Source organism: Ammodytes marinus, assembly GCF_949987685.1.
Source record: "Ammodytes marinus genome assembly, chromosome: 10".
Classification (NCBI taxonomy): Eukaryota; Metazoa; Chordata; class Actinopteri; order Uranoscopiformes; family Ammodytidae; genus Ammodytes; species Ammodytes marinus.
In genome coordinates this window covers 18,179,490-18,193,500 of record NC_137214.1, presented here as the reverse complement: position 1 = coordinate 18,193,500, position 14,011 = coordinate 18,179,490, and the positions used below count along the sequence as shown (strand labels likewise).

The window sequence follows — 14,011 nt, the reverse complement described above, 5'->3', positions numbered from 1 at the left end:
ACACATGTCATAAATAACGCAGTGACAAGGAGAACTTTTTATTTTACCATGATGTTCTACATCTAGACTGTTGTACAAATTATATAAATATGCCATGTTTGAGTTCACCATGGTGGGAGCATGGACGTATAAAGGGTGGGAGTCACTCAGTTGTATGAAATCCAATCAGAGCTTTTCGCGCCATTCCAGACTAACAAGGCGGAAGTTAGGCGTATCACGTGACATACAATCGTCCACAACTTTCGCGCCACCACGAATGCCCGCCTCTCGCGATTGGAAGAAGCGGCATGATTGGCTGCTGCATACGTCAGACTCGCGCCACTTCTTGTACCGAGACCGGGGAGAGACGAAAGCTGCAACTGAATGAATAGTGATCTCTGGTGATAGTAAAGTGATTAAACTGAATTTAAACCGCGCTTTGCTTCGCTGGAACCTTTTAGGGTTTTGGAGTAAAGTTATCTCACCTGAGGGTCCACGTGTGCAACCATGGCTCGTAAGGATTATGCGGCAGAGAAAGGTAATGGAGGTCAACTTTCACAATAACGGCATGGCAGCAACAGGTTGGCCATAAAACTTAACGTGTTGTCTGAATTGCACCTAACGTTTAATAGTGCATAGGTCGTTAATGCATTTGTTATAAAGTCAGCTAATATATTCTGAAGTCTTTGTGCATGTGATATTACCTCGTTTTTCAATCTGCACTTACTAGACTTTCCTTGGATGTATGGTTGGCAGTGTGCATGTCATATTCCATTAACTCCACGACACTTGAGTACATTTTAGAGTCGGGAAAACTTTCCTGAACGTTATCATGAGTAGTAAGGCAATGTGTGTGTATGCTCTTGTGACTGCACGGTGACCCGGATGGATCCGCTTAAACAAAGGAGCAGGCGCCGTTGTGCCAGCACATGTTCAACAATAACTAAACCTTCGTACGTTAACACGTAGTACCGACTATCAGCAATATATCACGGTTAGAAAGTTGACACCACATCATCCATGTCATTTTTAATGTGGAAGGTAACCATTAAAACCCAAAACAAGACCTCGAAAGTTAGACCGACATGGTAGATATAACGCTAGCTGACCGTGAATGTGTTTTTTTCTCGTCGCTGAAACGGTAACATGAATAATTTGACCGATGGTTTTTAAACATCCATAACTTGTTGGTCCTCCCGGCACATGTTACACACTTGTTTCCGAACTTTTGAGCATCGTGAAATCAACAGTCTTGCAATGTCTCCATCTTCACTTATGCTTAAACCTCCAACCGGCGTTGTTGGCATGCTGACCAGTTATCCAGGTTTTTGTCACTGACGGTTACTAAGTTAAAGGGCGACTTTGCATTCAGATGTAATAAAGGTGTTGCTTAAAACACACGCTAGTAAGTGGACCGAAATGGTGGCTTCGTGCCTTGACAAAGGGAACTGCGCAACAACTGGTTTATGTCAGTAGGTTTGTGGTTAGAGTCCAAAACGTTTTGGACACGGGCATCACGTCAGTTTTACACAAATACAACCTACGCCTTTAACTTTTAACCGAAACTTCACAATGGGAGTGTTTTCATTAACTGCATGACATTGTGAAGCTGAACGTTTCACTTTGAGTATAAACGGTTAGATTCAAACATTATTCTGCGACTTCTTACCGCTCAGGGATTATGTTGTGGCTCCTATTGACGGAGCTGTTCATAGCTCATTTAAGCTAAGCTAACCCAAAACTAGCGTTAGAAGATGGCTGGCCGTGGTTTGAAAACAACAGCCAGGACTATTTCTTAAGAGCGGAGGGATATCGATGTGAGGAGGCACAAAAGCCATGTGCTGCTTTGTTTACAATAACATCCTCAGACAGAAATAATAAAGCGGAGCTGCAGATTTTCTGCCGCAGCGTCAAAGTAAGTGGAGTGTTTTCACTATCGCGATAGGACTAGTTTTGTTTCTTGTAACCCGGAATTAAATATTGTTTATAGTTGTCGCTCTTTCGAGAAGTGATGGGATATTTTTTCTACAAAAAAATGGACACTGACCTGAGCACGCCTGTTGTTATATACATTCTTACCCCGAAGCTATCTGCGTGCTTAACGCTTGTATTTTCTCTTTTTAAAAGTACAATAGTAGGCCTACTAGTTCAGTCGAAAGGAATTCAGTTCATGTACTACCTCATTGGCAGTTGGTGCGCAACTGTAGGCAATAGTGACTCATCGAGATTACAGGATGCCATGTTACTCAACAAAGGGGGTCGTCGCAGGACAACAAATTAGCTCTGTCTCTAGGCCCACAACTGGTGTTTTAAAACTTGTACTTCAGCTATTTTATTCAAAATAATATTAATAATAATAAAGGTCAAACCAGTAAACGTTTATTTATTTCATGTATATAGATTCTCCATCTAGTGTGTGCTGGATGTGGACTTTTTTCCCAGTTGTGAAATAATGCTGACAGTGTTTTTTTTTGCAGACAAATGCAAAAGGTTCCTGCAGGAGTTTTACTCAGAGGATGACAATGGGAAGAAAGTGTTCAAATATGGAGCTCAACTTGTAAGTATTGTAAACAAATGGTAAATAGACTGGGAACGTTTCATGTCATCTTTTCATTATTGCTATATAACAATGAATAAATCATAAAATGGACCAAATAATTTCCTCATTCTAATGTCTTCCTACAATAAAATGCTCACTCATTGTAGAAGGTGTAGCGTTACCACATTTATGAACTGGTATTGCACCATCCCAGCAGCATTAGTTTGTGAAAGTGTAACAGTGTTATTGTCGAGCAGTTTCTGTGCAGACTGGCCGTTGTAATCATGTGGCTCATAAATGACTCCCTCTGTGTGTTTGTTTGTGTGTGTGTACAGGTGGCTCTGGCCCACAGGGAGCAAGTGTCCATCTATGTGGACCTGGATGACTTGGCAGAGGAAGACCCTGAGTTGGTTGAGAGCATCTGTGAGAATGCCAATCGCTACACGGCCATCCTTGCTGACGCTATCCACGAGCTGCTGCCAGAGTACAAAGAGAGAGATGTACGTATTTCTGCACAGTCAACCCTGGACTTTAATTTTTTTATATATATATACAAATCAAAGTATTGTGATTAGAATATCAGCTGTAGTAAATAAACATAGCAATAATCAACTCCCTATGATAATCTGCCAATAACAAGCATACTTATTTTAGTCAATTGATAATGCAAAAATGCTTTCCTTTTTGTATCAAGATTGTGGCCAAGGATTCTTTGGACGTGTACATTGAGCACAGGCTGATGATGGAACAGAGGGGTCGCGACCCCGCAGACAACCATGACGCTCGTAACAAATACCCAGCTGAACTCATGAGGAGATTGTAAGTCGGATCAGATTCATGGTTGCGATTTTTTTCAACATATTGTAGTTATCATGGTTCTTAAAGATCTTAAAATTGTCATCAAACGTATTAAATTACCTCATCTAAAAATAAAGCCTTAATTGGTATTAAAATTACTTAAGTCAACCTTGTAAAAAGTCTTACATGCTAAGACATGTTGAGTTGGATTTATACATAAAAATACATTTTGACATAGCAATTTTAAAAACTCTGTAATAATAGTAGGTACCATCTATTTAAAATGTACAAATGCCTCTTTTAAGGTCAAGAAGATCAGCATGGCTCTATACTAATATTGAATTTTTGGCTTCTTGACTGACCTGAAATAGAATGACCTACCAATTTTTTTTTAAGTAATAATTGTCCCGAACCCAATCAAATTGATATGGATTTTCACTGCAGTTTTGATTGTTGTAAAACTAGTCTTTAATTTCAAATTTTCCTTAAGCTGTAGGAACCCTGGTTATTAATGTTTCCAGTTGGTCTCCAATTAAATCTTGCATATTAACATACATTTCTCATTAACTTCATCCTTGGTCCACAGTGAGTTGTACTTCAAGCCTCCCAACACGACCAAACCCAAAGTAGTGCGTGATGTACGCGCTGACAGCATCGGGAATCTAGTGACGGTTAGAGGAATAGTGACCCGTGCCACCGAGGTCAAACCGATGATGACTGTCGCTACATACACATGTGACCAGTGTGGTGCCGAGACCTATCAACCAGTAAGATTGCTTTTAGTCCTTTTTGAAATCATCAATGAATCCTGCTGCTGCAAAATATCAGGTTTCCCTCTAAGTCCCTTTTGTCCTTCAGATCCAGTCTGCCTCCTTCATGCCCCTCATCATGTGTCCCAGCCAAGAGTGTGTCACAAACAAATCAGGAGGTCGACTCTACCTGCAGACCAGAGGCTCCAAATTTGTCAAGTTCCAGGAGCTGCGTATTCAGGAACATGTAAGCAAACTATAGCCAATAAAATGATCACTCGTCATCGGCATTGCATTCTAATGTGGTTGTTTTCAGAGAGCTATTTAATCACACGTTTCTTCTGTTGTCCCACAGAGTGACCAGGTGCCCGTCGGTAATATTCCAAGGAGCATGTCTATCTACGCCCGTGGAGAAAACACTCGTCTTGCCCAGCCAGGAGACCATGTAGCCATCACCGGAGTCTTCCTCCCTCTCCTGTGCACAGGCTTCGCACAGGCTGTTCAGGTGTGTAGCTTCTGACCTGAATGTGAGATGTGTCTGTTTTTATACCTTCATACAACCCTGAGATTAAATCTAACCAATTATTGCATCTGACTGTGTATTACAGTTCCTTTTTTTGCACTGTACTTAATCTGCCCATGATCCTAAAATACATCTCCATATTGATTTTGTTATGTTCATGACAGGGTCTTCTGTCCGAAACCTACCTGGAGGCCCACAGCATCACACTGATGAACAAGAGTGAGGACGATGAGCTAGGCAATGATGACCTGAGTGAGGAGGAACTACGCAGCATCACAGGTGATTGGTGATTTGTGTGTATATATGTGAGAGAGAGATGACTTGGGTAAAATGAAACTATATTAACCTGTATGAATGCCAAAACCCTACAATGTTTATTTTTTTTTAACTTTTCATTGTTAACTCAATGGATTGTATTATCTTTTACAGATGAAGGATTTTATGAGAAACTATCTGGCTCAATAGCACCAGAGATCTATGGACATGAAGATGTAAAGAAGGCTCTACTCTTACTGCTGGTTGGAGGCGTAGAACAGGCCCCTAAAGGCATGAAAATCAGAGGTGAGTCCCATACGCTCCCACTAAACAAGAGATAGCCATTAAGGGACTCTTCACCTTAAATTCTCTCTCCACCTGATCAAGACAATTCTCATTCTTGACGGTAGAAATTCAATTGAAATTGTATGTTTTCTTATGCACTTGTATTTATTAAGAAACATTATGCTATTATGAATAGGGTGACCATATGGCTTATATTGTGAAATTATCCACACACACACAATAGCAGACAGGGGCTGACAAAAGAACAGCCTCTTGAAATCTTATTTAAAAACTGCAACCCTCTTCCCGTCTTGTCTTCTCTTCCTCAAGGCACCATAAACATCTGCCTGATGGGAGACCCAGGAGTGGCCAAGTCCCAGCTGCTGTCCTACATAGACCGCCTGGCTCCTCGGAGTGAGTACATTCCTGTTTTGTTGGAGTGAAGTCCCGTATCTGTTTTAATCCTTTATCCAGTTAGGCATTGTTTTTTCAATGGTAAAATATTAACTTTTGATGTACTAGTCTGACGAGAGTGAAGACAAAATATCCAGAAAAACATTCAGATACTGGCATCAGTTTGTTTTTCTCTTTATAAATGATAATAAGTTTGCCACTGCCGTCTCACCTGTTCACTGTCTCCGGTCCCCTCTCTGTTCATCAGGCCAGTACACAACGGGTCGCGGTTCGTCCGGTGTGGGTCTGACGGCGGCAGTAATGCGTGACCCCCTGACCGGAGAAATGACCCTGGAAGGAGGAGCCTTGGTCCTCGCTGATCTCGGCATCTGCTGCATTGATGAGTTTGACAAGATGGCCGACGCTGACCGCACAGCCATCCACGAGGTGATGGAGCAGCAGACCATCTCCATCGCTAAGGTAAAGCCAAGCACACTTAGTTGACTTATTCAGGTCTGATGCCTGTTTCACATCTCCACTAATCTCTCACTCTTTTCCGCTCCTCTCCAGGCCGGCATCATGACCTCCCTCAATGCCCGCTGCTCCATACTAGCAGCAGCCAACCCCGCCTACGGCCGCTACAACCCCAAGAAGAGCATCGAGCAGAACATTCAGCTGCCAGCTGCTCTGCTGTCCCGTTTTGACCTGCTCTGGCTGATCCAGGACAAGCCGGACGCCGACGCTGACCTGCGTTTGGCCCAGCACATTACCTATGTCCACCGGCACTCCCGCCAACCGCCCACTCACTTCACCCCCATCGACATGAAGCTGATGAGGTGATTTAAAGTCTTTGTAACAAATTTGCTGTTATATTGATATATTAATGCAAATAAGGGATCTGTCCTAAACAGTTCCGGTTATTAAAAAGGAGACTGTCGAGATGTGTGGTGTAACTTATGTAATTCACAATATTGTCATGAAATGTCCAATTTCTTCAGGCGTTACATCGCTGTGTGTAAGAAGCGGCAGCCTGTGGTCCCTGAGTCGCTGGCTGATTACATCACTGCTGCTTATGTAGAGATGAGGAAAGAGGCCAGAGTCAGCAAAGACACCACCTTCACCTCAGCCCGTACCCTCCTCTCCATCCTCCGTCTGTCCACTGCCCTGGTGAGAACCTCCGCTCTAGTCAGCTGTGTGTGGCTGGAAAGCACAGTGTATCATTCTTTTGTCAGAAATGTGATTATTGTTAAATGGAATTTGAATATTTTATAAAGATATAAGGTTTTATCATGGGGCTGATAATGGAGTGTGAGGATCATCTTTGTGTCGTAATCAATCGTCCAGTGTGTGATAAAGTGCTTACAGTGCAGGTAGTGACGATAACCTGGCCTACTGCAGTGTGAGCACTTCTTTCCCACGCTGGACAACAGATCTCCAGTACAGTACAGTCATCATGACTTGGCAAAAGCAAGACGATGGATTAAAGCAGCTCCGAGTAACATTTAAATGTCTTTTAAACAGCCTCATGTTTCCTCTGATAATCATAAATTACCTTTAACAGCAAACGAGACCATCAGTGCAAAGAAAGACGTTTTATATTGTTTTTATTACTGCTTTTGGTCTGGTCGCACACCTAGTCCGATTTTCGGTTCACGCGTGCATGCTCTATGGTCACATATCCGTCGCAGATATCAGTGTGGCGCAACAACGCGATTTGAGAAGCCTATCCCTCCAGGTGAGGGAAGGGGAGCGGGAGCCTTGTTTGAGACAGTTATTTGTCGTCATAATGACTGATAACGGGGCTGAACCATCAAAGGAAAAAAAAAGAAAATGCAATGAAGAAAAGCTAAAAGGAAGAGTGATCCACAGTGATGGGCGGGAGGGCGTTGCCAAGCAACGTATACACAATTTCACGGTAGCGAACTAGACTGCAGTGTTTACTCCTAAATGAATGAGCGGTAGCCTACTAAAACAAAGTTTACTTGGCCTCACCAGCATCATCAGATGACCATTATTCATCTGAAATAGTCATTATTTACAACAACATAAACACATTACCTCATCGTGATCCATACTAACTGCCGTCTCTCGTTCATTCGCTTTATGTGAGGACACGTAATCTTTCAGCTCCGTGAGAGAGAGTAGTTAGGTGACACTGCTGCATCAACTCATTGCAATCAGGTGTGTGTAGCACTGACTGGCATTAGTTGATGCTGTGTCACTAACCACTCTCACAGAGCCGAAAAGAGTCCGGTGCCCTCACACTTTCAACACACGGACATGCACTATATTGCTTCCTGATCATTTGAATCTCGCACGCCCAGCATGAGCTAGAAAACAGCTTCACGACAGCTGGTGTCGTAAAAATACTACCGCTTTTGTCCAAAGGGGCCGCCAACGTGCAATGTTACTCGTAGTGGCATTAATGTATAAAGTATTGTTATGGAAATGATTGAAGAAATGGAGTATATCCAGAAAGGAATGCTTAACGGTGTTCTCCCTGCCTCTGGGTGTCAAAAGTGCTGTTTGTGCAGGTAGCAGTCATCCACCTACTGCAAAACCAGCACTTCAGGCACACAGGAAGGCAAAGTGCTGCACACAGACGTCCACAAGAGGGCAACTGCAACCACCCAATGCAGAAGAAACCACTTGAATTGCTATGCTGAAGATAATCATCGTTTTATTTATTTGCACCACACCTTGTTCAGATTCTACAAATGTTCTATTAAGATTCATGCGTGATCGGCAGGACGAGGTTTGTCTGATCCTGGTCAGCTTTGCAGGGTGGGCAGTCAGCCTGTGTGCATTAGGAGCAGCTGTGCAAACCCATGCAAAACTGATCATGGCCAGTACCATCATCAAAACTTTATCTCAGTGTTAAGGTTCTCTTTTAGCATTTCTTTCTTGGTGTTTTAGTGTTCTACCAGTAGAGGGATTAGCTGGTGTTGAGAGGCGGAGACTTGGGCAATTGCCGGCCATCCCAGAGGGCATTGCACTTGTCTCGGTCTGACAGTGCCGGCACAGCGCAGCCTTTGTAATCCAGATGGATCTGCTGTCAACTGAAAGTCCCACTTATGTACACATTTAACTAATCTTATTTCCATTTCAGTCACAATCTCCGCTCTTGTTTCGTAGGCTCGCCTTCGCATGATGGAGACTGTGGAGAAGGAAGATGTCAACGAAGCAATGAGAATGATGGAGATGTCAAAGGATTCGCTACAAGCTGACAAGTCCAGCGCCACGAGGTTAGTGTTAACACGGGAACATCACATTAGTGATTGGATGTCGTCCAACTGTCGAATCCTTTTTATGAGTTTCACGTTTGCCTGTAAGTGTAGCTACATATCCTGGAGAAGGCTGTTAAACTTCTTGTTTTTTTTTATGGAGCGATGTTCACACGGTAGCATGTTCCCTGAGGCAAGTGGGGGGACTAGTAACATGTTCATACTCCTGACATATACTGTTCTTTAGTCGATGCTTAAAATGTCCAGGATGGTTTAATAACACCGAAGTAGGGAGAGAAGCCATGTTTTAACAGCATCAAATTAATTAATTAAATAAAACATGTATCTAAGGTAAATAAAATGTTAGTTTTTTTCATTAAAGCAATAGGTATTTACTTTTCGGTTAATTCTGGATTTGGATATTTTAGCTGCATGTCTCTGTATAAATACTGGACATTGGGAAACTATAGCTAGCACTGGCCAAAGGTAACAATCCTTCTAGAACCAAAACCTCAAAAGGTCAGTCATTAATGTTACATCTTGTTTTGTTGAATTTGAAAACAATAAAATTAGTAATAATATGTTTTGTTTTATGTGACAAAGTGGTAGCATTTAACTCTCAAAGCATCAAACTGGTCCATCTTTACACGGTAAATTGACCTTCATTTATAAATCGGTGCTACAAAAGGATAACTAGAGCATTCCTGATCACGTTAAAAAAAAATTAACAACTTTTTTTTTCTTTCTTTCCTGCTCAGGGCTCAGCGGCCGTCCGACGTCATCTTCTCTCTGGTGCGTGAGCTGGCCACAGAGGGCGTGTCAGGGCGCGGTGGAGCGGGTGGGGTGGTGCGCATGGCGGAGGCTGAGCAGCGCTGCGTGTCTCGCGGCTACACTCCCGCACAGTTCCAGGAAGCACTGGAGGAGTATGAGGAGCTGAACGTGTGGCAGGTCAACCAGGCACGCACCCGCGTCACCTTTGTCTGAAGACATCTGGACATGCACCTTGCGTTTCAGCCACGTCCAACAGGGGGAAATCTCTTTGTTGTGGGCTTGCTACAGACTTACATTTAAGCTCTTTCAATTTTTCAGAATTTTGTAACAAGTCTGTTGGAGATCCATTGCTTTTTATATCCCTGTTCACCAGTAAATCGCTTTGTAAATATGTATGTCAGAACTTTGCATTGTGTGTAGCATCTGCAGTTTAAGAACTTAATGCTTCCAGTTTCTTTGACATGGAGCGTTTCTGTACATTTTATACGCTGCAATGAAATTTGGGCAAGAAATTCAAATTGGGCCTTGTATTGTGACAGATAGTTATAATAAATGTATGGTTCAATACTATGTGTTTTGTGCTTCATTTGGGCCTCCGGTGTACACATTAAATGGGATGGAGAAAGGTTTCAAGTGTGCCACAATCTGCCCTTAACACCTGGTTTGTTCCTGGAGCAGCCTTGTTGCCATAATTGCTGCTTTCAGAAACTCCTATTACATGTTTTGCTCGTAAAACTTGCTAACGTACAGAGTTACAACTAACAATTATTTTCATTATCGTTTGGTCTATAAAATGGTGAAAAATGTCTTCACAATTTCCTTTAAAGCCTCGGGCTGTTTCTTCAAATATGAATGGTGGTTAAGGGCTGCAGTGATTCTTGTCTTGCTAATGTCGAATCTGGAGATCGCTTCCTAATTCATCAGTTAGTAAATGGTTAAAAATGCCCTTTAAAAGCTTCCAGCACACAAGGTATTTTTCAGCCTCAAGTTAATCCAACTAACAGTCTAAAACAGACATTCAGTTTACTATCGAAAAAGAAAAGTTGCATGCTGGAACTAAATGTTGACTAATGAACCATCTTAACCATTTTAGAGTTACTGTCTTAAAGTGAATAACTAGTTGTATTTTGTAGACTCCGATTACTCTGTGTATAATCATGCAATGAGAAAAGGAATTTATCTATTTCCCTGGGTGAAGAAGTTGAGTGACTGTTGTGAATGAATAGGATTTAACTGTAAAACATACATTGAGCTTCGGCCATGTTTAGTGTAGTATGACGGCATGCTGTAAGAGTGCAGCAGCCTCAATGCAATAAGTGTTCCAAATGTAATGGTAAAAACATGCTGGGGTAAAAAAAAAAAAATGTTTTGTTGCTCAGTGAGTTGATAACCAGATGTCCAGTCAAACAGCTGTTAGAAAAGCAGGTGTTCACCTGGTGAAATATAAACACCTTTTTTTTAGCTGAATCATTTTAGAAATCAAGCTCATAAATGTATATTTAATGCCGTCTCCATGTATTTTTTTCCCTCTTATCTTGGCTGAGCTATTTTGTTGGTAGGCAGCATTTTTGCCCCACAGTTGCAGTCATCCCAGCAGGTGACGCTTTCCTTCCAGACTTAATGGGGGGTTTCCATTTGAAGTCTGCTTTCTTTATGGCCCTGTTGCTGAAGGCAAAGGGGTTTTTATTCCTAATAGGCGCCAAAGGCCCATATTAAATGGTATTAAAATGAGAGGCGGGGACTAGATTTGGGTCTGAAAGTTGGTGGAGTCCTATTGGATGGGAGAGAAAGTTACAGGGGGTCTGACAGACATCTGTATTTAACCCTCTCAGCCCTGTCTATGCAGTGAAGACAGCATCCTGAGCCAGGTGAGTAAGACACAGCCAGAGGTTTTCGGTCGTTAGGCTTTATCTGTGCTTTTTAAATTATTCAAAATGTAAGTTAAATTTTGTTAAACAGAAACACTTAATGTCCAATAGCAGCTTTTTGGCGTGTATACTGACATATAGTCTTTTAGAAAACATTAATGAAGTAGGCAGGTTGCTTCATCTGAAAGAGTTTATTTTCTTTGATGCTATAGGAAGCAATCATCCTTAAGATTTGATTTTAGGAATCGATTTTACATTTAAATTCTAAGGGAAAATACCTTTATTTTATCAAGAAAATCTATTGTGAAAAGGACCAAAAAGTTTCCTTGCGTTTATACATTTTGTAGTATATAGACATCGTTTTAAAGAGATTATAAATCCCACTTGTTTTGCTTAAGTGATCAAATAGCAATGATTTTTGTGGTAATGGTCCTTTTCCCGCCATTAATAAAAACAATTTTTAAACAATTTTTGCCATGAAACACTTCCTCTCTGGATTGCAGGGGTTCAAGATGTTTTCCACATTATGGTCGGCTGGGACACTCTGCTGTCTGATGCTGCTCCCAGGTCAGTTTTGATTCTTTAGTGTAAACTGCTTCAACCAAAATGTGTCAAAAACAAGATGATCAATCTCCATCAAATGATTTGTCTCCTCTTCCAGGCCTGCTGGAGGCCAAATCTTTGTTGAACTCCATCAAGCAGGAAGGTAACTATCTGCAGACCTTGAAGCACACTCTTAAATAAATGTTGGAGAGTTCTTTATCTTCTTAACGGACAGACCATCATGCCTTTCCTTCACAGAGATGGTCCCCGTCAGTATTGACTCAGAGAAGGCAAACGACTTTCTGACTCACTCCAGACCCAAGCGTAATGTGGACCCAAGGTGGTACAGAGGAAACCCAGACTTCCAGTCTTACTACCGCTACTACAGTAGCATCGGACACACTGAGGGGGTAGGAACTAGTATTTTTCATTCCTAAGCCTTTTGCACTGTCTTGAATATGAGTCAAACAATTGGGAATAAAATGTTCACTTCACATCCTATAGACTACTGACTTGTCCAAATTCATAGATCAAATTGAAGCTGTAAAATATAGAAATAATTGTATATTACACATCCATTTGTCCTTACTAAAGGCCTCTGCATCGTACATATAGATGTTTGTTTAATTTTTTGTTTGTTTGTTTTGTTTTTGTCTCTGTTTTTATTGTATATTTTTATTGATTTTACACATGTATTTGGACTCATGTGTTCATGTTAAGCACTTTGTAACCCAGGTTTTGAAAGGTGCTATATAAATACAACTTACTTACTTACCTTTAGTTAATCAATGTTTTTGGGATTTTTGTAAATCTATCGCTCATAGATCTACGAGATCGACAAGCTGCGGATGCTCTACCAGCAGATGAGGGTCCTGGAGCAGACCTATGGCCCCGACGCCTCCTATTACCAGAGCAAACTGGGCGTGCCCATGTGTGACCCGGCCACGGACAAGAGTTGTAAAGTGGCTCTGCCTCCTCCGCCTCCCATGAAGGGGCTGCCTAAGCCCAAAGAGACGCCACCTCCTCTTCCCCCTGCTCCAGTCATCTCCCAGGCCGACGTCCTGTATCTGTGCAACAAGAAGGACCCGCTCTGTAAGCCCCACATCGTCTACATGCCCACCGGCGCTGTGCCTGTGCTCTGCGACCCCCGCTACCACCCCCACTGCACTCCACAGAAAGCTGCTCCGGCCCCGGTCGTGGTGCCCAAACTCCCCCCCCCTCCTCCAAAGAAATACTCCCCACCTCCGCCAGTCCTGGTCAAGAAGCTCGCGCCGGCCCCCATCCGCACCTTCAAGGGCATGGAGTACGACTGCGACCCCTACTGGGACCCCGACTGTCTGATCGACCACCCGCCCCGCCCCATCAAGGGTAAGGTGGCTGTCCTGCCCCCACCGCCGCCTCCTATGAAGGGGGAAGAGAAGGAGGAACCAGTGGAGGAGCCAGCAGCACCCCCTGCTCTCGTCCCAAAGAAAGTAGTCCTCTACCCGTACCCAAACTACTACCCCAAGCCCTACGACCCCAGGGATGACCTGTTCGACCCGGTCCGCTTCCAGTACCCACAGCCTGCCGCTTCTGCTGATGAGCCCGAAGAGGACAGGCAGTAAAGATGGGGCAGGATGTGTAAATGAAACAGACATTGCTTGAGAACACCCAAGTGTAACAGTTAAATACAAATATATTTTAAGGTTTTTTTAACATCTTGCAAATGTGCTGTCATGGAATTCAACCTGTGTCAAAGCATGGGAAAGTTGCTATTTTTCTAGTTTATACCCTATTCAACTGTTAAAATGTATTTACCATCCCTGTAAAATGAAAAGTTTTCAGTCAACACAAGCATGTAATGCAAATGATTTCCGAGTAATGAGTTAATAAAGTGTCACAAAACTGATTCTCATCGGTTGTTTTTTGTCGTTTAATATACTTTTTTTTAAAGTTGCAAGAGAGAAAAAGTAAGCAAATATTTGCTTCTCTTAGTGCCCCATGGCAGTTAAAGGCAGACTAGTAAAGTAGACGTGCCAGTGTGCAGACTGGGGGGTCATTATGTCTAGTTCCGCTGTACATTTAATACCCATATAAATGCTGAC

At 42.5% G+C, this 14,011-nt stretch overlaps 2 protein-coding genes across 2 annotated transcripts; both read left to right on the top strand.

Moving 5' to 3' along the window:
- The first annotated feature begins 326 nt into the window (after window positions 1-326).
- Window positions 327-10,077, top strand: mcm7 (minichromosome maintenance complex component 7). The gene is made up of 15 exons (XM_080035981.1): window positions 327-517; window positions 2,457-2,536; window positions 2,854-3,018; window positions 3,213-3,337; window positions 3,903-4,083; window positions 4,175-4,312; window positions 4,421-4,570; window positions 4,753-4,867; window positions 5,018-5,149; window positions 5,459-5,542; window positions 5,790-6,001; window positions 6,092-6,357; window positions 6,520-6,688; window positions 8,657-8,766; window positions 9,504-10,077. Exons 1-15 carry the CDS (start codon window positions 487-489, stop codon window positions 9,727-9,729), a joined length of 2,184 nt encoding a protein of 727 aa, XP_079892107.1. The 5' UTR covers window positions 327-486; the 3' UTR covers window positions 9,730-10,077.
- A 1,298-nt stretch (window positions 10,078-11,375) lies between these two features.
- Window positions 11,376-13,770, top strand: and4 (actinodin4). The gene is made up of 5 exons (XM_080036153.1): window positions 11,376-11,384; window positions 11,888-11,951; window positions 12,046-12,090; window positions 12,186-12,337; window positions 12,752-13,770. Exons 2-5 carry the CDS (start codon window positions 11,897-11,899, stop codon window positions 13,529-13,531), a joined length of 1,032 nt encoding a protein of 343 aa, XP_079892279.1. The 5' UTR covers window positions 11,376-11,384; window positions 11,888-11,896; the 3' UTR covers window positions 13,532-13,770.
- Window positions 13,771-14,011: the final 241 nt, after the last annotated feature.